The sequence below is a fragment of the Podarcis bocagei genome, assembly GCF_964188305.1.
Source record: "Podarcis bocagei genome assembly, chromosome: 1".
NCBI lineage: Eukaryota > Metazoa > Chordata > Lepidosauria > Squamata > Lacertidae > Podarcis > Podarcis bocagei.
Genome location: NC_138125.1, coordinates 125,017,501 through 125,043,564, shown reverse-complemented (window position 1 = coordinate 125,043,564; position 26,064 = coordinate 125,017,501). Strand labels below are relative to the sequence as shown.

General features: G+C 43.8%; 1 protein-coding gene across 5 annotated transcripts in view; it reads right to left on the bottom strand.

The window, feature by feature from the left end:
- Positions 1-26,064, bottom strand: part of MYO1B (myosin IB) — a 147,291-nt gene that overhangs the window by 51,581 nt on the left and 69,646 nt on the right. For all 5 annotated transcript variants that reach the window (XM_081201904.1, XM_081201905.1, XM_081201906.1 and 2 more), the window contains 4 exons: positions 19,306-19,400; positions 18,316-18,420; positions 14,873-14,919; positions 13,220-13,283 (listed from right to left, as the gene is read on the bottom strand). In XM_081201904.1, the coding sequence (XP_081058030.1) occupies positions 13,220-13,283; positions 14,873-14,919; positions 18,316-18,420; positions 19,306-19,400 (311 nt within the window). The remainder of the gene's footprint in view (positions 1-13,219; positions 13,284-14,872; positions 14,920-18,315; positions 18,421-19,305; positions 19,401-26,064) is intronic.

Sequence of the window (26,064 nt, the reverse complement as noted above, 5' to 3'; positions counted from 1 at the left end):
TAGGCAGCCCAGGACCTCCATACACACTCGTGTCCTGAAGAGGTCATGCGGGAGGCAGCCATTGTAAGTTACCAGTCTCTGCAACTACAGAAGGTGTGGTGATTCACCACTGGTTTGACCTCACCACTGGAGATTCACTATCATTGTCTCTTGAGACAGACAGATGCCAACAATAGGTTTGAGATGACCATGATAGTTGAAGCAACAACAATGAACTATGTGATCTTTGGAATCAATACAACCATAATTAACAAGAATGCATGATTTACACACCCAGTAAAGTCAAGTGATCTTTCAAAGGGCTGTCATATTCCCAAAAGTGAAAATCTGGACAGAGCTGTTGAGCTCCTTCCTTCCTTCCTTCCTTCCTTCCTTCCTTCCTTCCTTCCTTCCTTCCTTTCTCCCTCCCTCCCTCCCTCCCTCCCTCCCTCCCTTTCCCCCCTTTTCCCTTTCTTTCTTTCTGAGCTTTTTTTCCCCTCCCAAAAACAAAATTGGTTTTGGGCCTTTTCTTTGATTTTTTTTAAGATTAAAAAAACTAACCCAACTTGCCATACGCCTGGGTTTCACCGGACATTCTGCTGATTTGTCAAAAATCTGCCCAGACGCCATTTTTCATGGCAATTCCCGGATGTTGCCAGGAAAACCCAAACATTTAGCAGCCCCTCCTTTCAACAAGGCAAGTTTTAAGAACTGGACAAATTCATATTTCAAACCAGGTAGCCATGAACTAAAGCAACAAACCCCACATGCCCATTCTCTACACAGGAGTACCTGTTTGCTTGCTGAGTCCAGAGACTGAAGATATCCATTGAGCAATAGCTGTGCCTGCTATCCAAAAGGAGCACACAAGGCGCATGTCAAGTGTTGGGTCAACGTCTTAGTTAAGCCTCTTCATGTATCATAGCACTCTGTTGTGGTTTAACAGCTTATAACCTGTAGTTTATAATCCCAAAGTTGGGATGTTGCACTGACTTCATTCATGAAACTTTAAAAACCTCCATTCATGATTATGTGTCAAGTTCTGTGTCTAGGAAGGAGAGCCAGGATAGTACCTGAGCCGAGAAGTCTGTGCTCTCGCTCTCTCTCAACAGTGTACCAAATACACTGTACATTTTGGCTCGGATCATCTACCAAAGTAGGCTCCTTTTACATATAGCCACATACTTTTTTTTTTACATATAATCACATACTTTGTCATGTGACAAAGTTCCCCTTTACTCACACACATGCAACAAATCATCACTTGATGTGGTTGCAGTGTAACAGAGAAAACCACCAACACATGGATCGGGTCACTTGAAGGTGTCTTGCCCATCAAATGATCACATCACTAGAAGCCAGGGAGGGAATGGGGAGAATTCATGGGGTTGTCTTCATCCAAGTAGTTATGGTACTCACACATATACTGTAGACAAACACCATTGCACAATGGGTAACCGGGACCTACAGAGTATTATGTATGCTCGAAGCGTACCAAGGACAAAGAACCCAAGAACTGGGTTTTATTTCAGTTTACTCTTGTGCTTTAAGATTTAGATGTCTGCTGGTCCCCTTTGCACTCCAATTCTGTACAGATTTGTGTATGGTTAACTTCAATAGGTATTAGAACAACTCGGAACACATATCCACATGCCCTGACATGCCTGAAAGATTATACTGCAAAACACTGGGCAGGAATGATAAGACCTGTTGGTGCTCTTTATAATACTGCAATTTCACCAAAAGTATCTGGAAATGGATACAGCTGATGGAAGGGCAACGAGCTAAATGCAGCAGTGATTGGATTCCATAAGCCTATGTTTCTGTTTTCATTTTTCCACTTTGATCTAGGTGCTAATAATAATAATAATTATACTACACCAATCTGGCTGGTATGCAACAAAGTTTTACTAAGAGTATATCCAGGAAAATGAATGTACCTAACTTAGTTTGTTCATTTCAATGGGTCTACTCAAAGTAAAGCTTAATTGACAACAACCCATAGCCTTTATAGGTAAAGGTAAAGGGACCCCTAACCGTTAAGTCCAGTCGCAGACGATTCTGGGGTTGCGGCACTCATCTCGCTTTACTGGCCAAGGGAGCCGGCGTTTGTCCGCAGACAGCTTCCGGATCATGTGGCCAACATGACTAAGCCGCTTCTGGCGAACCAGAGCAGCGCACGGAAATACTGTTTACCTTCCTGCCAGAACGATACCTATTTATCTACTTGCACTAGTGTGCTTTTGAACTGCTAGGTTGGCAGGAGCAGGGACTGAACAAGGGAGCTCGTCCCGTTGCAGGGATTCGAACAGCCAACCTTCTGATCAGCAAGCCCAAGGCTCTGTGGTTTAACCCACAGCGCCACCCGCATCCCCGCAGCGCCCCCACAGCCTTTATACCATACAGTAAAGTGCCAACTTCATATCTGTCATTTTGGGTCACATTCCATTTAGGAGAGGCTAAATGCCATGGCTCTTTCTGCTTTACCCCATGCTAGAAAATACTGCTAGAAACAAAAGTGCAAGGGTAAAAAATTATAATCAGAAATATTCTCCTTCACATATGCAATCCATGCTAGAGACCACAGCAAGAGAAGACATCTGCATACAGAGGTGACTGTTGCAAAGTAGACATCTGTAAAAAGATGCAACAGACATAGGCAAGCTGTTCTGCATCTAGGAATTTATTAGCTTTTCAGCCGCTCAATATACTGTTCGCCATAAGTATTTTCTCTCCCTTTTCAGAATGACTACACACTAAAGGAATTCCGCGGTATCTCCTTGCTTTTGTCAAACACTTACGGACCTCATGTGCAAATCGTTCTAAAACTAGCGTGAGTGTACTTGTTCGAAGGGAGAGTTCAGCTGGTGAAAACACTGCACACAAGGCCTGGCTGCAATTACTTACATGCCCCTAGAGAGATTTATATAAACAGTTTCCTGAAAACGTTCAGCTGATTCTGTTAGAAGTACCAGTCTCTCTCGGATTGTCTTTGGGAGGGAAGTTAAAGCAATTAACAATTTCCATAGAGGAACATTCACGGCACTTGTCCTTACAGGATTATTTTTTTCCAGAGAGTAGTTATAAGCAGGAAGCCAGATATTTACTATAACAGGCGACTACCATTTCCAGTATTATTTGAAACAGAGCTTAGGTTATGCCAGTTTTGTAGATCCCAAGCATGCAGCACAGCCTATAGATTCCTTAAAAAAGTTTGTAAGGAATCTTCAAAACACTCATTACAGTGGTACCTCAGGTTAAGAACTTAATTCGTTCTGGAGGTCCGTTCTTAACCTGAAACTGTTCTTAACCTCAAGCACCACTTTAGCTAATGGGACCTCCCACTGCCGCCGCCACGCAATTTCTGTTCTCATCCTGAAGCAAAGTTCTTAACCTGAGGTACTATTTCTGGGTTAGCGGAGTCTGTAACCTGAAGCATCTGTAACCTGAAGTGTCTGTAACCCAAGGTACCACTGTATACTGATGGTTATCAACTCTGCATTAAGAAACAAAGATGAAATATTTCAGACATGTTTTCATCCAAAAAGAAAGTGCAAAAGGCGCACAGCAATACAGTGGTACCCCGGGTTAAGTACTTAATTCGTTCCAGAGGTATGTTCTTAACCTGAAATTGTTCTTAACCTGAAGCACCACTTTAGCTAATGGGGCCCCCTGCTGCCGCCGCGCTGCCAGAGCACAATTTCTGTTCTCATCCTGAAGCAAAGTTCTTAACCCAATGTATTATTTCTGGGTTAGCGGAGTCTGTAACCTGAAGTGTATGTAACCTGAAGCATATGTAACCCGAGGTACCACTGTATAGGAAATAAAGTGTGTTTGCACACTGGCAGGCTAGCACACCAAGCTCCCCATTTGCCATTCACCAATTACCTGCCGGACTTATCACAAAATACATCCTGCAGGGCTCAGGTAAATGCAAGCAGGTAGGTGGTGAAAAGAATGTGCATGCTGGCAAATTTTGTATATTTATCTGCCAGGCTGCTAAGTGCTGGGCGTGGGATGTGTGGGGAGGGAGGATCACAAGAGGTGAAGTTACAAGGAACCTGGCAGAGGGCCTTCTCGGTAGTGGCACCCACCCTGTGGAACGCCTTCCCATCAGATGTCAAGGAGATAAATAACTATTTTAGAAGAAATCTGAAGGCAGCCCTGTATAGGGAAGTTTTAAACGTTTGATGTTTTATTACGCTTTTGTATTTGTTGGAAGCTGCCCAGAGTGGTTGGGGCAACCCAATCAGACAGGGCAGGGTACAACTAATAAAATTATTATTATTAAATTATTGGTGCTAGTGGGAGGATACATCTCCTCAGAAGAAGGCACAGTTTATTGTTGTTGTTGTTTAGTCGTTTAGATATTTCTGACTCTTCGTGACCCCATGGACCAGAGCACGCCATGCACTCCTGTCTTCCACTGCCTCCCACAGTTTGGTCAAACTCATGTTGGTAGCTTCGAGAACACTATCCAACCATCTCGTCCTCTGTCATCCCCTTCTCCTTGTGCCCTCCATCTTTCCCAACATCAGGGTCTTTTCCAGTGAGTCTTCTCTTCTCATCAGGTGGCCAAATTATTGGAGTCTCAGCTTCAGGATCTGTCCTTCCAGTCAGCACTCAGGGATGACTACCTTCAAAATGGATAGGTTTGATCTTCTTGCAGTCCATGGGACTCTCAAGAGTCTCCTCCAGCACCATAATTCAAAAGCATCAATTCTTCGGCGATCAGCCTTCTTTACGGTCCAGCTCTCACTTCCATACATCACTACTGGGAAAACCATAGCTTTAACTATAAGGACCTTTGTTGGCAAGGTGATGTCTCAGCTTTTTAAGATGCTGTCTAGGTTTGTCATTACTTTTCTCCCAAGAAGCAGGCGTCTTTTAATATCGTGACTGCTGTCACCATCTGCAGTGATCATGGAGCCCAAGAAAGTAAAATCTCGCACTGCCTCCATTTCTTCCCCTTCTATTTGCCAGGAAGTGATGGGCCCAGTGGCCATGATCTTAGTTTTTTTTTGATGTTGAGCTTCAGACCATATTTTGTGCTCTCTTCTTTCACCCTCATTAAGCTCAAGTCAAATATCAAATTGCTTGATGGTAAATGTACATCTAACAGAAAACTTTTGTTTGAAACCTGCAGGCAGTATAAGGTGCTGAAGGTTATTTAAGTTTCCTGTTGTCTCTGGGGCAGTAACTGCAGCCTGCCAATGATGTAAGAATAACTCATTTACTTCCCATGCAGCACTACATCTTACTACTTGTGCATTCTGCCACACATCCACCACATCTGCTACACCCCAAATTTTCCCCTTCCCTACAGAAGTATGGTACAGAGGATGAAGCTGCCATCATAGGGTGAAACTTCACCCCAGGATTTTTCTCTGTATAGGCTCACAGTAGTGATATGCCCAGCCACATGATTAAAAAAAGCAGCACTCAACACTATGGCCATGTTTGCATGTCAGGATAAGCCAGTGTTTCCCAACCACTGTTCTGCGGCACACTAGTGTGCTGTGAGATGTTGCCCGGTGTGCCGCGAGATGTTGCCTGGAGGGAGTCGGGCGAGTCGGGCGGCGAGAGGCGGGGCGGCGGCGGCGAGGAGAGGCCGCCCAGCGCGGGGCTCTCGCCGTCTGCCTGCCTGGCTGCCTGCGAGCTCGGCGGGCAGCGCCTCCGTCCGCAGCGCCCGCCTCGCGGCTCTCATTCCCTGCCCCTGCCAAAGCTCACCCAGCCAAGCCGCGCTCTCCTTCCTGCCTCGCTTTGCTGCCTCCTCCCCCCCCCACCCCCAAAGCTTGGAGGTTCCCCGGCAAGGGGGAGGGAAAAAAATTGAAACTTACACTTTCGTGCGTCCCTCCCGGCGTGACGCTGCGCGCTGACGTCACGGGGCTGTAATGGTGGTGTGCCTCGAGATTTTTTTCATCAAACAAGTGTGCCTTTGCCCAAAAAAGGTTGGGAAACACTGGGATAAGCCATAGTTGCTGGCTTATCACTGTTTACCATGCAAAAGCAGTGTGCTTGCACACGCTACCTGATTGCTCCTGGCTTGGCACCGACAAGAGAAACAAACTAGGAAGCTTACGTAGCTTCTGAACCTTTTAAAAAGCCAAGACAGTAAGAGAATTCTGGGACACAATATATAATGAACTTTAAAAAAAAATCTTTAAATGTTCATTTCAAAAAAATCCAATAGGAGCCTTCCTATTAGGCATTATGCCTACTGAACCCCCCCCCCCCAAATTAGAAGAATCTTCATGTATGTGACAACGGCGGCTAGAATTTTAATAGCAAAAAATTGGAAAGGAGAAGTGATACCCACCAAATTAGACTGGCAGGTGAAGATGACAGAATACATAGAATTAGCCAAAATGACTGGAAGATTAAGAGACGACTCAAAACAGAGATTAAATAAAGAATGGAATGTCTTTAGAGAGTATATAAAACAGTACTGTAAAAATCTAAATGCTTTGATGGGTCTGGACTGAATCTTGCAAGACAATAGAGGAACATTAAATAATAAAGTATTTTTAAATATTTAGAAAGAAGAAATATAAATGTGTGAAGTGGAAAATGAAGTTTAGATAACACAAGGGGTTGAATGGAAATCAAGAGAATATGTGATGATTTTGGTGTTTTGTTTTGTTTTGTTTGTTTGTTGTGTTTTGATTTGGTTTGGTTTTGCTTTTGCAAAATGTATTGTATGTATTGTTCTAATAAAGTTAGATAGATGATAGATAGATAGATAGATAGATAGATAGATAGATAGATAGATAGATATAGATAGATAGATAGATAGATATGGGAAAAAGAAAAAAGCCAAGACAACAAGCCATAGTTTAAGGCTGGCTAGTCTACATACAGAAACACCACCTCTTTTAAATGTGTACAATTGGTAAGCCATGCCACACAAAAAACACCTTTGGGATGCTTTTCTCGTCTATTATACAACAGAGTTAACTTCTCCTTTCATTTGTGTTACAAATTGAATTCACATTTGGGAAAGGAATGACTATATAACACAAGCAAGAAATAAATGTCAGTAGTATAATATATTCTAAATGGTCCAGGAACAGTTATTTTTAGTCACTTCCTCTTCTTCCATTGCACAGTAGGGACCATCCTGGCTAACCAGTCTTTCCCTCCCTTTTCTTTCCTTTTTTTGTGTGACAAGCAACAGAGTTGAAAGCTAAATATAAACTTGCAGCCTGACAAGCCACACACTTCCTTCCAAGACATGTGTGTCATCCCAAAGTGCTACTGAGGGGAAAGGGGTGGGGGTGGGGGGTTGGACAGAGGAAATCTGCCCAGACAAGGATTACCGCCTCTTCACCAGAGCAGTAGCAAATTCAGAACTGGATGGGAGCAGGAAAAAAACAGAGCATTGTTAGCAGTTTAATTAACCCTTTAGAATGGTGCATACAAAGCTACTGAAACAAGCAGTTAGTTGTTTAAAAGGTAAAGGGACCCCTGACCATTAGGTCCAGTCGTGGCCGACTCTGGGGTTGCAGCGCTCATCTCGCTTTACTGGCCGAGGGAGCCGGCATACAGCTTCTGGGTCATGTGGCCAGCATGACTAAGCCGCTTCTGGCGAACCAGAGCAGTGCACAGAAACGCCGTTTACCTTCCCGCTGGAGTGGTACCTATTTATCTACTTGCACTTTGACATGCTTTCAAACTGCTGGGTTGGCAGGAGCAGGGACTGAGCAACGGGAGTTCACCCCATCGCGGGGATTCGAACCGCCGACCTTCTGATCGCCAAGGCCTAGGCTCTGTGGTTTAACCCACAGCGCCACCCGCATCCCTGTTAGTTGTTTAAACGTTCTTAAATCTGTTGAACCTAAACTACAAAGGGACCCCGAGGATCTTCTAGTCCAGGGGTCAGCAAACTAAGTCCCGTGGGCCGGATCAGGCCCAATTGCCTTCAGGATCCTGCCTGCTGACTGTCTGTGGATTGGCATGGGGATTCTGTTCGTTCGGGCTGCGCCATTCCCCCCCCCCCCCCGCACCATTCCATTTCCCCCCTCACACACACCGTGGCGGCGCCTCCTCCCTCCCTCCTCCTGGCTTCTCTCCGCCCTGCCTAGAGGAGGAAGGGGGCTGGGCTAAGCTGGCTGAGCATCATTTTAAGCATCCCCTCTCCGGAACCAGCCCTTTCATGCCACTCATCTTCCCATCGCGCCCGCCACCCTGGTGCTCCTGTGGGCCAGAGAGCGAAGCGGACAAGCTCCCTCTGCCTAACCACAAGAAGCAGCAGCAGCGGTGGTGGTGGCGGTGGCAGCCCCAGGGAAGGTAAGCGCTGGGGCTGGGGGGTGGGGAGGAGGACTACTTGCCCCCCTCGCTTCTTCTTCCAGCTCCACCCCCCGGTGCCGCTTCTCTGGCCCACCCCAAGGACTGAGGGATAGTGGTCCGGCCCGCAGCTAAAAAAAATTCGCCAACCTCTGTTCTGGTCCAATCCCCTGCAATGCAGGAATATACAACTGTCCCATATGGGGACTGAACTTACAACCTTGGTTTTATCAGCACCACACTCTAACCAACCGAGCTATCCAGGCTGGGTTGGAAGACAGGTTAACAAAAAGAACAAGCAACTACAAAAACCCCTCCGTGAAGGTTGGAATCTAAAAGCATCGTGCAGAGAGCATTTTGTGTATGCACCGGAAACACACACACACACACACACACACACACACACACACACAACACTACAGAAAAAGGTTTGAAAACCTCTTCACAGATCTTTTCCTCTCAGACAAATATTATTTGGACTGTTCTAGCAGGCAAGAAGAAATGAAGCTGAGACAGACTTCTCCCATCCCAGAATAGCAAGCCGAAAAAGAACATCTGGGGGGCACGTGGTCCGGAATGCCAACAAAATTATCCCGCCTATTTCACTGAGAAGCACATCCTGCATTAAGCAAGGGCCTGCCTACAACCCAGATGCCATGCAGGCAAGGAGGCCGAGAGGTTAAAAAGCAGTAAAACTGTGCAGCACCCATGAGGAACGGCATCATAATTCATTTCCTTTAAAAAGTTCGGTTTGGGATATTTCTCACAACACGCACCCTGGGCCAGCAAGGACAAGCGGATGGATTTGATAGCAATTTAACAGTGAAACAATCAGTTACATTGACGTTTCACTGGATAGGCTCAGTCGGTGGAGCATGAGTCTCTTAATCTCATGGTTGTGGGTTCGAGTCCCACACTAGGCAAAAGATTCATAATAATAATAATAATAATAATAATAATAATAATAATATAATTTATTATTTATACCCCGCCCATCTGGCTGGGCTTCCCCAGCCACTCTGGGCAGCTTCCAAAAAAATATTAAAATACTATAATACATCAAACATTAAAAGCTTTCCTAAACAGGGCTGCCTTCAGATGTCTTCTAAAAGTCTGGTAGTTGTTGTGCTCTTTGACATCTGGTGGGAGGGCGTTCCACAGGGAAGGTGGCACTACCGAGAAGGCCCTCTGCCTGGTTCCCGGTAACTTGGCTTATCGCAGTGAGGGAACCGCCAGAAGGCCCTGGGTGCTGGACCTCAGTGTCCAGGTAGAACGATGGGGGTGGAGACGCTCCTTCAGATATACTGGACCAAAGCCGTTTAGGGCTTTAAAGGTCAGACCAACACTTTGAATTGTGCTCGGAAACGTACTGGGAGCCAATGTAGGTCTTTCAAGACCGATGTTATGTGGTCTCTGCGGCCGCTCCCAGTCACCAGTCTAGCTGCCGCGTTCTGGATTAGTTGTAGTTTCCGGGTCACCTTCAAAGGTAGCTCCACGTAGAGTGCATTGCAGTAGTCCAAGCGGGAGATAACCAGAGCATGCACCACTCTGGCGAGACAGTCCGCAGGCAGATAGGGTCTCAGCCTGCGTACCAGATGGAGCTGGTAAACAGCTGCCCTGGACACAGATTTGACCTGTGCCTCCATGGACAGCTGTGAGTCCAAAATGACTCCCAGGCTGCGCACCTGGTCCTTCAGGGGCACAGTTACCCCATTCAGGACCAGGGAATCCTCCACACCTGCCCGCCTACTGTCCCCCAAAAACATGCATTGCAGGGGGTTGGACTATATTGTATGAGCAACTCCTAATGTTCAAGTGATAGACAACACAGTTCCTTGCTAACTAGCTAAGTATTTTCACTGCCACCCTGTCCCTCCTTTAAACGCTCCTCTGTTTCCGCCTCTTTGAACTTGCAGTTCTTCCCTAAAAATCAGCTCCTTTCACTCTGGCTGATCTATCTCCTGCTTTCATCATCCTCCTTCTGCCTCTGCCAGCCTCATGGGTGGCACAGAACCCCACAAATCACTGGCCCTTTCCACGGGATCTTTCTCCTCTCTTTCCCCCTCTTCTGCCTGCAAATCCTCCTTCTCCTCGGGCTCCTGCCAGCTCCTGACACAACGCAGGTCACTTAGTGGGTTAAGAGTGCTTCTACCATCTATTCCTTTTGGAAGAGGCCTGCATTTCCAAAAAGCAACTAGGGGAAGTATGGTAATCCAACAACAAAATAGGAGCCAAAAATTAATACCATAATACCTAACCATGAAAACAAAATTAAAAAATGCCTTCCAGTAGCACCTTAGAGACCAACTAAGTTTGTTATTGGTATGAGCCTTTGTGTGCATGCACACTTCTTCAGATACACACCATTAAAAAACCATTAAAACCATTAAAAAGCAGAATTCCTTCACAAAACAATATGAAACATTTCCGAGTGTACTGCTTTTGTATCTCGCATATTCACATAATTAAAAGTCCAGCATCAAGGGCCCTGGTGGATAATAACGGAGACTCCAGTTACTTGACACATTTTCTCCATTATAAAAGAAGCAAGGGTGGGGGAATTTCTTTTCTAGCCAACAGTCCTTGTTTGTATTATCGTGTTTCTGGAGGAGGTTATAGCCTTGCCCTGCCATTTGGGTTGCAAATATACCCATATTGATGAAAAGCTTTCCAAATAGCCATTACTGTGCGTCGTTCCATAGTTATTTCCTAGTCTATCATTATGGCGCTAAAAGGTAGGGCACAAACTCAGGGATCCTGCTCAGATGGTCAGTGGCAGAGTTCTGTACCTCTCTTAGCCCTCTTTTGAAAACAATCTGAAAAGGACAAAGCGTAACTTTGCAGTGCCACAATGACTCGCTTATCTGGGGGCGGGTGGGACTCCAGGATAACTTGTCTGAGGCTGCCCCAAGGCTTCTCATTGCACTAAACCAGGCATAGGCAAATTCAGCCCTCCAGATGTTTTGGGACTACAACTCCCATGATCCCTAGCTAACAGGACCAGTGGTCAGGGATGAAGGGAATTGTAGTCCCAAAACAGCTGGAGGGCCAAGTTTGCCTGTGCCTGCACTAAACAAATTGTAATTCGAAAACATTAACTGTGTGTATTACATTTTTATATCATGGTTCTTCCATTGTGAACTCAAAGTGGTATAGATAGGAGTTCCCATGTGGTCTCCAAGCCCTGAAAGACCCAGACCTGATAAACCACAGCATGTTTGCTGAATTGCTCTTTGATTGTGCCTTCAGGGATTTAAAACATTTCAAAGCGCCCTCTCTCTCTATATATATGGTTGTGCAATTGTCAGATTTGTTAATTGTCAGCATTCACTACAGCAAACGGAACAGTTGAAACCCATTAGCACAACGCCATCCCCTGGTGAAAGACGTGAAAATTGCTCATTCTGCAAGCGCCCTAAATCCTTGCAATCTCATCCCAACAATAAGCCATGGTTTCAATGGGCTGGAAATTACTAAATGCAAGACTTGTGCAGTTTGTCAAACCACGTTTTTGCATTACGTCTGAACAAGGATGTTGTTTTCGACTCCTGGATTGCAAACCAATGTCAAGCCTTGGTTCACAAACCTGGTTTGCAGTTACAAACCACAGAGCTTAACGAATGGTACAGATTCAAAGGAAAATTGTGGCTTAATATACCCCAGAAGTATTACACTAAAGAGAGAAGGGGAAGGAAGAACAGCAGGCATGGATACAACGCTAATCCTCAGCCAGATATCCCAAAACAGCTAATTCTAAAATAAAAACAAAATTAAAAATTAAAATCTGCTGCCTCGGCTGGGAGCAACTTTTAAATCAATTCATCTAAATGATTAGTTGACTAAATGTTGCAAACCACCCCACCCCCATTCACCCGCTCAAAGATGCTATTTTAGACTGGAGTAGATTAACAAGGGAATTGCAGTCCTTTGATTTCAAGTTTCATGCACTGAAAAGGAACCTCCAACGAGACTGACATTTTTAGATCAAAGGGTACAGTTTTAACTATTTGCCTGGAGGCTAGTGTGACGGGAGACGGAATGACAGCACTTTCTTTAAGCAAGAGCTTTTACCAGGGAGAAATGTATAGGGAGAGGAAGATTTGCTACTGAGTGAACCCTGGTGAAGTCCAACTTTTACTGGTGACTTCATGCTTTACTGAAACAACTCAGGAACAATAAGAGTTTGATTAAAAGCTGGCTCCTTCTCTGTTCCACAGTTTGGAAGCTATGCGACCGGCTTTTGAAGAGCAGGCGTGCAATAGGTTAAGGAGGACTGTAATTTGATGAACAAACAAATAGCAGTGTTTGGAGGCTTAGGCTATTGTTCTTCAAGTAAGGCTGGCTAAAGCAAAAATAAAAAAGCAAGCATATAACGTATCTGGCTGGGTGAATTACCATGTCATAATGTCGAGTTGAAAGAAAATTCCACGAAGGGAAGCTCAGCTTAATGAGAGAGCTGGGTGACAATGCATCAAAGAGCAGTTGTGTTCTCCAGCGCTTTTGCTTAGTTGGGGACAATGTGAATCTGATAGGTTGCACTCAGTGCTACATACAATTCATTCTGTGATACAGAGAGAGCTTTCACAAACACACACCCTTTATGCGCGGCAGCTGCATAACCTCAGGTCTCCATATGTTTCCCCAGAAAGGATCTGGGAAAGGATCTTTTTGAAGAAATGACAGGCAGGGTAAGGATTCAGGGTTACTTAGATGCACCTGCCCAAGCCATCTGCTTACACTGGTGGTGTGGAGGGTGGGGCTTTATGGGAACACATGTAACATGTAGTTTGGCAAAAGGATTTGAGTGTTTAAATAAGACAGGCCAGTTCTCCATATATATTTTTTTGCAAACTACAGATTTGAGGAATTATGTCCATCAAATGCTCAATCTAAATTACACCCCCTTTCATGTGGCATAATGAAAATACTCACAGAAATCTATGCCAGTACTTACAATTGCTTATAACTCCTCCAAGCGGATCACCTTTGAAATCAAATTCGATGTCCATGTACTTTCCCTGCGAAGAGAACAAATTGAGGGAGGAAACTTGCATGAAACAAAAGAGGTAGCCTGACATTTTCAAGCCGTCCTTGGAGTTAAATGTTGTACAAGAAATTCCATTGTCCTGAAGTGTGTATATTTAAGTGTAAATGACTTCTAATAATCTTAAGATTAAGATCTCCTGAGCTGCACTATAACTGGGTCAAACCAAATAATGAATGCTAATTTATTTTTAACCAAGCAAAGGAAAGATCTGACAGCTCTTAAGAGCCAAGCTATTAAATTAATTTTTGCTTGCAGGCCAGATCACCACTATATCAACTCGGCAAGAAATTTTTAGCAAGCGTCATTTCCGGTGCACATCCGGGTCGGAGGAGGCCCATGCACATGCGCACAAGCTATTTCCAGTGCTCCTCCGACCCCGAAATGCGCCAGAAATAGCGTGTGCGCATGTGTATGGGCATGCGCTCCCTCACCCTCCGGCCCGCCACGCAATCGGTCCTGGAGACACCGGCCCAAGGCGCAGTAAGTTTGCTGACCCCTGCCATAACCTTCTGAGGCGCAATACTGCCAGCACAGCTTCTCTCCCTGGCTTCTGACTGGACTTTTCCACATCAGAGAGCCTCATGGCTGTACCTTTCTACAGTTTATTTACTTAGCAGAGACTTTACATAAGGGTGACAGGCATTGCTATTTACAGTGACAACAGCAGTAAGGCCCTGTATATATATATATTAAAAATATTATGGAAACGCCACAATGCTAATAATTCAAACCATTTCAGAAGAACTTTCCAAGGATTTTCAAAAGCTGCAGAGAAGAAGCAGGGTTTTCACCTAACCTGCAACATTTCCCACTTAAGGTTGTCCATAGCTTTTCTATTACAAATCCTGGAATATTCTGCATAGGCATTACAGAATTGTCCTCATTTTCCACGAATTCATTTTGCAACATTTAGTATTCAAGGTCACGGTTAGGTGAAGTGGTTAACGCTTTCACTCTCCTATTCAAAACATTTCTTAGAATGCCACAGAAACTATTTCTGCCTCGCTTTCAGAAACAGCTACCTGAATATACAGCTACCAAACAGCATTTAAGTAAAACAAATCTGAATATGCCTTGATTCTTACGCCATAAACAGAAGGGGAGTCTGTCTCACAGAAAGGCCTTGGGCAAAGCTTTAAATGCTAACTCTGAATATAAAAAAGAAAAGAAACAATTGTGGAACATTAGTTCAACATTCCATTGTCATCTTTATGATTCTCGTAGAAGCCATCAATCGATAGAATTTGTGTGCCTTCCATAGATATATAGAGACACCTGTACTTTGGAATTCTCTTGCCTATTGACATCATGAACTATGTTGTTTTAGATGTCTGCTAAAAACTTTTCACTTGTTTGTTTCTGCAAGCCTACCCAGACATGTAATTTAGTTACCTTTGTTTTCAAAACATTTTAATGGTTTTATCTTTGTTTTACATACATACAATAGCTTTAGTTGGACTGTGGATTTTAGCTGTGTTTATCTCCAATTCTATCTGTACACGGCTTGGAGAGCTCTTTGGTCAAAGCAGTTTATCAATCAATCAATCAATCAATACTTACAAATCTCGATGAGTTGTCATTCCTTACGGTTTTGGCATTTCCAAATGCTGGAAGGAAGGAAGGGGGGGGGAGTAAAAAAATATGTGTTTTAAAAGCCAAGTCAATCTGCAAGAATAAACAAAGACATTTATTGGGGTTGTTGCCAGCTTTACCTTCTAATAAAAAGATAAAAAGGTAAAGGTAAAGGGACCCCTGACCATTAGGTCCAGTTGTGGCCAACTCTGGGGTTGCGGCGCTCATCTCGCTTTATTGGCCGAGGGAGCCGGCGTACAGCTTCCGGGTCATGTGGCCAGCATGACTAAGCCGCTTCTGGCAAACGAGAGCAGCACATGGAAACAGAGTTTACCTTCCCGCCGGAGCGGTACCTATTTATCTACTTGCACTTTGATGTGCTTTCGAACTGCTAGGTTCTGCAGGAGCAGGGACCGAGCAACGGGAGCTCACCCTGTCGCGGGGATTTGAACCGCCAACCTTCTGATCAGCAAGTCCTAGGCTCTGTGATTTAACCCACAGTGCCACCCGCGTCCCTAATAAAAAGATAGATAATCCAAAATGAGGGGTCATCAAATCACAATGCAAACCAGAGTTTGATCCTGGCTTGCAGAGTTTTCTTCAAACCATGGAACGAAGGGAACAGCTGGTGGGGGAGGTAGAAAAGTATGAGCATGAGGTCCCCCACCAATCATTCATGTAACATGAAACCATGGTTTGATGTTATGTCTGCACCAGCCCAGTACAACACTGGTTCAGACAATTACTGGGCCATGCATTAAAAAAAAAAAAGTTTGTTCATTTTAGTCCCTCCTTCTGGTCCCAGAGCAAGCAATTTGTCACTATTTTTGGTCCTACACTATGCCATTTGGAAATTAATGCTTCATGTTATTCTCTGTTGATTAAATTGCATTATGACCTTCCTATCTCCTATCAACTCCATAGACAGCCATGGTGGATTTGTGTACTTTGCCATCAATACATAACCAATGTTCAAGTCAGGTGGACATTTGGGCAGGTGGAAAAATGTTGATTTTGCTTTAGCAAATCTGCATTTTGAGATTTCCCAGGATGAAAGACTGAAGCCCAAAGGCAGCATGTGTCACTGTTGTTGTTCAGGGTAACTGAAACAATTGTTCTGAAAACTTTATACAGTGCAAAGTTTGCAAGCGATAAATCATATTTCCAGTCTCCGGGCAGCATATCATTAAACATGAGGCTAAACACTGGGGTCATTTATAAATGAATGCAGAATCAAACACAAGTGCTCCATTATAAGAGGTTGGAGACACATTCTTCCGTCTCACCATAAGTTCATTGTTTCCTGATATTCATGTACAGCAGATACACACCAGATGGAATGCAGAATTTGATCACTTGGTAACTTAGACAGGCAAAATCTTAAGAAGTATTTGAAGCGTGATTCCAAACAAAGGTAGAAGACAATGCAATTTAAATACGGTTAGTGAACAGCTTCCATTTGAAGCCATTACATCATAATAAAGAGAGTACGAGTTAATATTGCCACCCAAATTGTAAACAGAAGGGCAGTAGGAAGTATGAAACCATATGGGATAAAAATAAATGTGGGATACAGTGGATGCTTGGGTTGCGAACATGATCCGTGTGGGAGGCACATTTGCAACCCACAGTGCCAGGTCTGTGCACGTGCGGGTTGCAATTCAGCGCTTCTGCACATGCGCAACCGCCGAAACCTGGAAGTAATCTGTTCCAGTACTTCCAGGTTTCGGCGCATCCATAACCCAAAAAAACGCAACCTGAAGTGTCTGTAACCTGAGGTATGACTGTACTATTAAAATCTACAGGCAGTAAGAGAATAATAGGTAGCCTATATAGCATAATTTTGGAATTTAAAAATGAAGGAACATTTGTGGAAACAGGGCAGAGATCTAGAACAAGATACAGAAAAATTGATATGGACTTGTGTGGAAAAACCCACCCAAATTGATCGCTGCTGTTATGGAACCATGCCCCACATGTGGTGGGTGTGCAAAAAGATCAAAGCCTTTTGGAAGAATTTTTTTTGCTGAAATGCAATACCAATGGTGCCAGGGACACCACAAGTGTGCAAGCAGGACTCTGCACACACATGTCCACAATTCCCATCTTGCTATGCACAACTGGGGGTTGTACATGCAGCTCCCCTCTCTGATCCAGAATCCACAATTAGTGGATTGGCTTGGAGATTGGCTTCTTGACTAGGATGGGGAAACCAGGGGATATAAGCCAATCTTCTACACCTCTCCCCAATAGAAGACCGGCAGGATTCTATCTTTCAAAAGCTAAGGCGATGTAAGAATAGCCAATGGTGCAGATCCACTAGGGACATCAAGCTCAGGTCAGGTCTGAAAACCACTAATTCATTTGTGGGAGGTAGATGAGCAGTTACATTTAAATGCATCCGTATAATAAATGTTTGTTAGCTGAATAACCTTTTTTTAAAAAAAATTGTATTAAAGATTTTCTTAAATTACAAAAGAACGTGCAATGTCTCTTCCTTTCTTTTCAGATCACAGAGTCTCTTAGTTATGTTCAATGTAAGTAAGACAGGATAGGGTTGAAGGGAAAGAGAGCTTAGGGGAGAACATGGTGGGGAGAAATTGGGTAGTCAACTTACATATTATTTTTCCTTTTTGCAAAATTGGTATACGTGTGAGGTTTTTGTATCAGCATCACTTGGGCAGGTTCTCTTTCTATTCATTTGTTGGTTTACATTAGCAGGTAGGTAAAGGTAAAGGACACCTGGACGGTGAAGTCCAGTCCAAGGCAACTATGGGGTTGCGGCGCTCATCTCGCTTTCAGGCCGAGGGAGCAGGTATTTGTCCACAGACAGCTTTCCGAGTCATGTGGCCAGCATGACTAAACCGCTTCTGACGCAACAGAACACCATGACGGAAACCAGAGCTCACGGAAACACCGTTTACCTTCCCACCACAGCAGTACCTATTTATCTACTTGCACTAGTGTACTTTCAAACTGCTAGGTTGACAGGAGCTGGGACAGAGCAATGGGAGCTCACTCCGTTGCAGGGATTTGAACCACCGACCTTCCGATTGGCAAGCCCAAGAGGCTCAGTGGTTTAGACCACAGCGCCACTGGGGTCCCTTGGTTTACATTAGCAGTGAGAGAAGGTTGGGTGGGGCAGGGCAGGGCTTGGCTGATGGCCTTTGATTAACTTTAGTGAGATTCGTTTGCATGTGTGGGAGGGGGGGAAGGGTTGTTGGGTCAAGTTGGCCGTATTGATCTATATGCTGTTGGTGGATCCCTGTTATTGTTTTTGTCATTTTGAACTGTGTATGTAATAAAGGGGAGCCAAGCTGGTTGGATAACTTAAACCCAATAACTGCTGTTTAGAGCTTTCAACTGTGTATTCAGCAAGTGTGTTACTACAAGTGAAGTACATACACCAGTATTAGTTACTACTTCCTTACCTTCAAGCACTGGATTGGACTGCAAAAGCTGTTCTTTCACTTGATTAACTTCTGCTCCTTTGCCACAAACAGCAGCCACATAGGACATGACAAGTTTGCTGGCCTCTAAAGGTTAAACAAACAAACAAACAAACATTGCTTTCTAAGCTGAAAAAGATCCTATCCAAAATCATAACTTGGAGGAGAAATCCCCGAATGAACCACGCAGAAATAATGCATTATTCAGGTCTCAAGCCTTATTGTTTTCAGCTTTTATGCTTGATGACACATTGCACTTTTAGTAAAATTGTGCTAAGGAATGAAGGAAATGCCATGGCAAAACCCACACGAGACAAAGTCTAGAAGTCACTATCTCCTGATGCTCCCTGAATGCTGCTGCTGCTGCGGAGGAATACTGCAAAGGAAGGAAGGAGCGAAGGGGGAGAGGGGTGAGCAGGCGGGCGAGGAAGGAATTGGCGGCAGGGAGAGGGAAAAGGATGGAGTGGGGGTGCTCCAAATTTCCCTCTCAAAATGCTGGAGGGTATGTAATATGGAGGAGATGAACCACAGAGACTAAGCGGCTCTTCAAATGGAAGCGGGCATGAAATACCGTATTTTTTGCTCTATAAGACTCACTTTTTCCCTCCTAAAAAGTAAGGGGAAATGTGTGTGCTTCTTATGGAGTGAATGCAGGCTGCGCAGCTATTCCAGAAGCCAGAACAGCAAGAGGGATTGCTGCTTTCACTGCGCAGCGATCCCTCTTGTTGTTCTGGCTTCTGAGATAAAGAATATTTTTTTTCTTGTTTTCCTCCTCCAAAAACTAGGTGCGCCTTATGGTCTGGTGCGTCATATAGAGTGAAAAATACGGTAATTTTCAACACAACTAGACCAGACACATACAGTTCTAGGATTCGGATCGAGAACAGGGCACCCGTGCTAATATCCCAGAGTGAATTAAAAGTTCGAAGGTCAGCCCTGGCTCCACTTCATTCTGAGGAAATCACGCATTACCTGTTTTTCCAGCTCCGCTCTCTCCAGTTATAAGTATGCACTGGTCTTTATCCTGGTCTCTCAGAGATCGATATGCCTCATCTGACAGGGCAAAGCTAGGAAAGAGAATACAATAAATTGAGGAGACAGGTAAGCCCCATGTTTAATACACACATCACAGCCTTCAGTCACTTTGGTGAACTGTGAAACGCTTCTATCTAGGTCAGATCCATCAGCATTCAGGAGGCAGGAAAAACAATTCCTATTCAAGTCTTGAACACAAGAATTTCTCTGCAGTAGGCTGATAAAGCAGATCAGATGATAGACATTACAAATCAGTGCCACTGTGTAGTTTGGTCTTCTGCAAATCTGCTGACTATACACAACGTCTTGATGGGAGGTTTGTGCAGGCTATACTCCTATCTACAGCCAAAGCAATTCATTTATACAATGCAGAACTGGGTGAAAGTAGCAAGCCTCTTTTTAAGATGTTTATAATGTTTGGGCGTAAAGACATGGTAGACAGGATAGACACGAGACATGCCAGCTAATATTCTTCTTCCCTGCCCCCTGGGTCTCATCCATGAAGTGAAGCAGCAACCATTGCATATTCTGGCAGAGAGACCTTTGATGCCACTACCTGCTGCCTCAAAAAGGGCTTACAGTGATCAGTTTAGTTGCTGGAATAACATGGTGGCAAACACTGTCCCAGTTTGCACTAATGCTAAGCCAAAGCATGGATTAGTGGGAACACCTGAGTGTGTGTGAAATATACTCGGAGTCGAGTGTGGATTTCATGCTCATAGTAGTGAGGAATGAAAGTTTCCCCAAAATATCTGCTTTATATGCATTATTTACACAATGGGTCACACGGGTTTGGCTAATTCTGGAATTCTCCTGTAGGCCAATCAGGTTGCGGATTCACTTCCACCTGGAGCTGGATTGGGTGGCTCCTGCGGACCAATCATACTGCTGCATTGTTCTAGGACCAATCAGACTGCTGCATTCTGGACCCTATTGTTCTAGGACCAATCAGACTGCTGATTTTTGGATCCTATTCAACTCAGTACATAACAGTGTGGAAACCCCAGGGTGGAGACTGTGGCTGTTGTGTTATTCCCCTGGTCCAGGTGCTGCCATGCTGCCCATGGCTAAACTGTGGTTTGGCTTAACATGTTATCCAAATGCAGGGTTGTGTTTTGCCTCCCCCTGATAAACCATGAGCGGTAAGCCAAGAGCAAACCTTGGTTATAGCTCATGGTATGTCTGGAGCTAGGCAAGTTATAAGCCTGGGTTCAGACAGCATACTAAGCCAAATCAGGACTGAGCAAGGAGCGCAGAAGTTGCAATCTTCAGGAACTCACTGCTTCCACTAAACCATGGTTTGGCTTTTCATTACATGCAAGCTGAGCCACTGCATACTACGATGACAGTTCAAGGAAGCCATCACTTAGAGGCTATTTCCAGAGATAGCCACACGGTTATAAAAACACATGGCTCTAGAACACAAGAAGTGTCAAGCAGTGTATATACCGTATTTTTCTCTCTATAACACGCAGATTTTTTCTCCTAAAAAGGAAGGGGAAATGTCTGTGTGTGTTATAGAGCGAATGTGGAGCCGACTGGCACGAGTGGAGGCAAAAATCAGATTGCGCGTCTCGGAGAAGGGAAACCTGAAAAGAGGAAGCGGCTGCTTTCCTGCATTCTGCCTCAGGGTCTTACTGCCCACCCATCTCTGTTTCGTTGCTGTGTTTGCTCAAACGGAACAAAGCGCAGGGAAAGCCCCACCCCTCCAGGCAAGAAGAGGGGAAAGAAGAGCATCATTCCTTCTAATTCCTCTCCGTGCTCCAGCCGGAAAACATGCAGGTGGGAGAGAGAGAGAGAGAGAGAGAGAGAGAGAGAGAGAGAGAGAGAGAGAGAGAGAAAGAGAGAGAGCTGGCTGGCTTGGGTGCGTGGGTGGGGGGAAACTTTTGCCTTCCTTTCCTCCCTCCCGTTATAGCCCTCTCCTGCATTCTTAGCCAGCTGCTTCTCTGCACACCCCTCTCATGCTCCTTGTCCCTTCTGTGTTTTTCCTTCCCTCCCCACTTAAAATGTGGTTACAAAGCATGGATCCACATGGATCCTCAGGATCTTTGCATTGGGTCAGCCCAAATTCACCATCAGAGCACATAGCATGTCCATGGCTACAGCCTGCCCCCCAAAAATCACGCACCCACTGTTGCCTGGGGCTGCAATGGTGCAAAAACGTGGTTAAAAAGCATGGATCCACAGGGATTCTCAGGATTTTTGCATTGGGTCACCCCAAATTCACCACCAGATCACATGTCTGTGGCCACAGCATGAAGCACAAAAATGATACATCCACTGTTTCATTCAGAATGTTTTTTCCCTTGTTTCCCTCCTCTAAAAATGATGTGTGTGTTATGGTCAGGTGCGTGTTATAGAGCGAAAAATACGGTAATCTTTTAAAAAGGAAGCTTTATTTTCAGATGATGGACAGTGGCAATTGCCTGACATCAGGGCAATTATTTGGTGTTTGCCACTGCCCAACATTTTGGGGACCAATGCCTTTATGTGTGAGGGGAAGGGAATTTAAGAAGTGTGACTGTGACATAGATTTTCTCTAATACGCAGGAAGGATCCACAAACCGAGTTTTTTATTTAATTGAATATCTAGTCCGAATTGCAACCATGTACACAGAACACCAATACCAAATTTTAAAATTAAAAACACGTGAACAAGCCTTTACAAAGATGAAGATGTAAAGGTTTTTCAAAGGCAGTGGTGCTGTTCTTACAGTTACATGAAAAGCAACAAAAGAACAGTTATTTGCACAACTTTATTTTTTGCAACGTTCTTACCATTCATAGTAATGAAAAAATGGAAAACACAAATCTAAAAGTATTAAATGAGAAATTTAAATTTGTAAAATGCAAAACTTTTAAACAATTGCAAGTTGAGTGAAAAGTACATATACTGCTTATAAAAATGTGCCTGTCTTTTCCCCAGTCTTCAGGCTAGATGCTTTTCAGATACAGTATCTGGAAATCACATTTAGAAAAAATTTAATAAACTACATTTCTTTCACCGTCAGCAACCTTTTATAGTTCACTGAAATACCAGCGACCAAAAACCACTGGCCTAGCTCACGAAAACCCAGTAAGTTGGTGCTTTTGAGTATCGTCATTTATTTGGGGAAACTCCTTGGATACAAAACTAAGGCTTTCTCCACCAATAGCCATTTTTAAACTGACCACAATAAGCATTGAGTTCGTACTCTGCAACCAACTTGCTGATTCAGCACTTAGGGAGGCCTGTGCAGTTTCAACCATGACTCAGGCAGGCTCAACATGACCAAGATTGCCAGTCTGCGCGCTAGAATTTCTGCTAAACTCTTTGCAAGGCTTTGATTTTCCTGCATGATACCATGCTGCTTAGTGTCAACTCTGCTTGCAGACACCATAAACATGAATTAAGACATTCATTCGTACCTACGGGACCGCCTCTCCTGATATGCCCCAAGGAGGACCTCAAGGTCCATAAACAGCAACACCCTAGAGGTCCTGGGCCCTAAGGAAATTATATTAGCCTCAACCAGAGCCAGAGCCTTCTCAACACTGGCTCTGGCCTGCTGGAATGCTATGTTTCATGAGACCAGGGCCCTGCGGGATCTGATTTCTTTCCGGAGGGCCTGTAAGACAGAGTTGTTCCACCTGGCCTTTGGCTTGGAGCCAATTTGATTCCCTCCCTCTCTTTCTTTTTCCTTTCTCCTCCTATGAAGAGATTGCACCCTAATGTTTTAACGTTGTATCTTAATCTTTTAAATTGTATTTTAATCAACTTGTTTTTATTATTGGTTGTTAGCCGCCCTGAGCCCGGTCTTGTGGAGAGGGAGGGGTATAAATAAAAATTTATTAAGGGATAACCAGCCCAAGTAGATATTATCCACACTTTATCCAGAGGATACTTCTGTGGCTCTTGCTGATGTAAAGAATTAAAACGCCCTATTCCCTTTCAAAGTATCCAATAATCTGCACTGCTCATCTCTCTTTGGCCCTTACCAACACTGTTTTTGTTTGCCAGTTTCTGCCAATATCACAACCAGACTATAAAAAGAATTTCCATGTGTTCTTTTAAGTGCTTTTTTAAAATATAAATTTTTATTAAAGATTCGACAATAACAATAAATCAGCAATAACTAAAACATCAATTCATTACAGTTGACCATCTTTAACAATAGTTAACAAACTACAAAACATCACTTCGAGTTAGTCAACTTTTCATGTTTAACTTTAGCTCTTTCTTAGCAGATCAGAAAGAAGGAGACCAAAAGAAGAAAGTGAAAAGAGGAAAAGAACCAAAGGAGGAGGAAAGGGAGAGAAAGGGGTGGGGGAGGGAAGAAAAGGAGAAAAAAGAAGGAAATTAATAAAGAAAAGTATTGAAAAATTTCCATATGTTCTCTGCAGACCAACTGTATTAATCTTGCTGCTGAACTCCCAAGAATTGCACACCATCTTAAACCTCTGATTCAGTTGTTTAAAGTCATAACAAGGAATGTTAAAACAACTCAATTGATTTTCAGAGTTTCTTAGGGGCATACTGACTTCAGCGCAGTGTCAGAAACTCAGGTATGTAAGCTAGGCGCCAAATGGCTCCTTAAACCAAGCTTACAGTTGCCAAGCTTACAGTCTAGTTGCCATTCTGGAGCAGACGGCTCTAAAGTCATGTTTTTCAAACGGACTGACGGTGATTGATTCTCAGTTAAGCACCTGGCTAGTTCAGCCGACAACCCTGAGCTAGGTTAAGAACTTTGAGAACCGGCCTATTCCGACCTCTTTTTCTTAATGGTGACATGGACCATTCATAATATAAGAATATTCTTCACCACTGTGAGCTGGGCAGTTGGGTGGAGTAAGCAAAGACAAGCTACAGCAATTAACTATAGCTTTGATCACTGCTCTTGCTCAGGCTGCTCAGAAGCATTTAAGATTCCTGAAATTCACTCTGATTGTGCAAATACAATATAACCGTTAGAATTCTACAGGATGCGGTATTAGTGTGTGAAAACAAAGATCCCCAGGAATGCATCTCCGGATGGTGGAAATGGCAGACACCATCCTGGCACCCAGACCTCTTTACTTGGTCGCAAGTCATCATTAGCCAGGGGCAAAATGCGCCTGGTGCCTGGCTAATTCAAGCACTACTGCAACACAACCTTTCCACCCATGGAGAGCCTTTATGCCGCTTCGCTCCCCATTTTAAGCATTCATTTGGGAAGAGTCTGCTTAATATTTTGTACATTTCACTACTGTCAGGTGACTGACAAGTAGTAGTACTATTTTAATCTCTTTATCTCACTGAAATGCATAGGACACGCTGTAAGCCATAAATGAAGTTATTTGAAATCAATTTTCTATGCACCTCAGGTCCCTTGGGAGAGGCAGAGTAATTTTTACAATTTATTGCATGACAATTTATCACTGTGGTGTTGTTTTCAGCCACAAAAAAATTGCACCAAGCATTTTCGTCAAGCTCTCTGGAGTTATAATTGAGTGGATAAAGGCCTCATTCTTCCATTACCTCCATGATTATGTTAACCATATCAAAGATACAAAAAATGTGTCGCTTCATCTTAAACTTAAACTTGCTTAAACTTGCAGCCTGCTCCATCTGGCAGCAGTAAAAACCTTGCAAGGTAATGTGAGAGTGCGTCTAAGAAAAGGTATTGCTCAAATGGTGGAAGAGGAGAGATGTGGCAAAAAATTGACTCTGCAAAGGCTAAAATTCTAGGCAGCTGGTTTTAACAGGTAAACCTATGGGAGTACGTAGACTCCTAACCAACTCTGCAGAATAGGATCAGAGTTGTAGGGTGACAAAACTCATCTAGTCTGCCACCACTAACAGGCATAACATCAACACCAGCTGCCACCAAACCTTGTCCCCAGGTCACCTTAGGCAATCCAAACGAGTGCCAAGCACAAGCTGAGAGCAGGTGCATTTAAACGCTACCTTGCTTGTAGAATAAAATTCATTCTTGCTGGTAGTCTGCACAGGAAGCCTTATAGTTCTGAGTGTCAAATTAGAAGTTAGCATCTTATGCATAGAAAAGGACTCTGGAGAGCGATCCAGAAAAAAGTAAGAGAGAGAAAGAACGTTTCTGGATTTTGTTCTAATAGGTTTTCTTTTGTAAGCTAGCTCTTTATTTTGTAAGCTAGAACTTTTGTTTCTTTTAAAGCTGCAAACTTTTTCTAAATTCACAAGCTAGGAATCTAATTGCTATACACACATGCTATAGGGTTTTTCCAATCCCCTTTGTGTTACAGACCATTAGACCCCTAAAAAAGCCACTCCTGAAGGCTCTTCCAGGAGAGAAATGTAAAGTGAAATATACAAATGTGACACTACTGTAAATGAAGATAGTGAGTTATGCAAAATTCAATACTTTTCAAAACGTTTTTTTAAAAAGCATATTCACAGGGGGGTATGTGTGTGTGTAGATTCTACCCAAGATTCTCAATACTATCAATTCTACTTTCATCAACTCAGTCTGAACTATTTGCAAAGGAATATAGTGGACAGATAGCTCCCTTGCTCCCATTATCACCCACAGAGGTGGCTCAAAAACAAGCCCTTATCTCTAGCCAGATTCACTTTTGGGTTTTCCGCCTCACTCTGATAGCTGCTTCATGACTCCCAAGTCCCTGGAAAACCAAGAGCTCAAAGAGGATCTCAGCAGTGGAAGAGGACACAGAGGACTGAGTGTGCATCAACAAACCAAG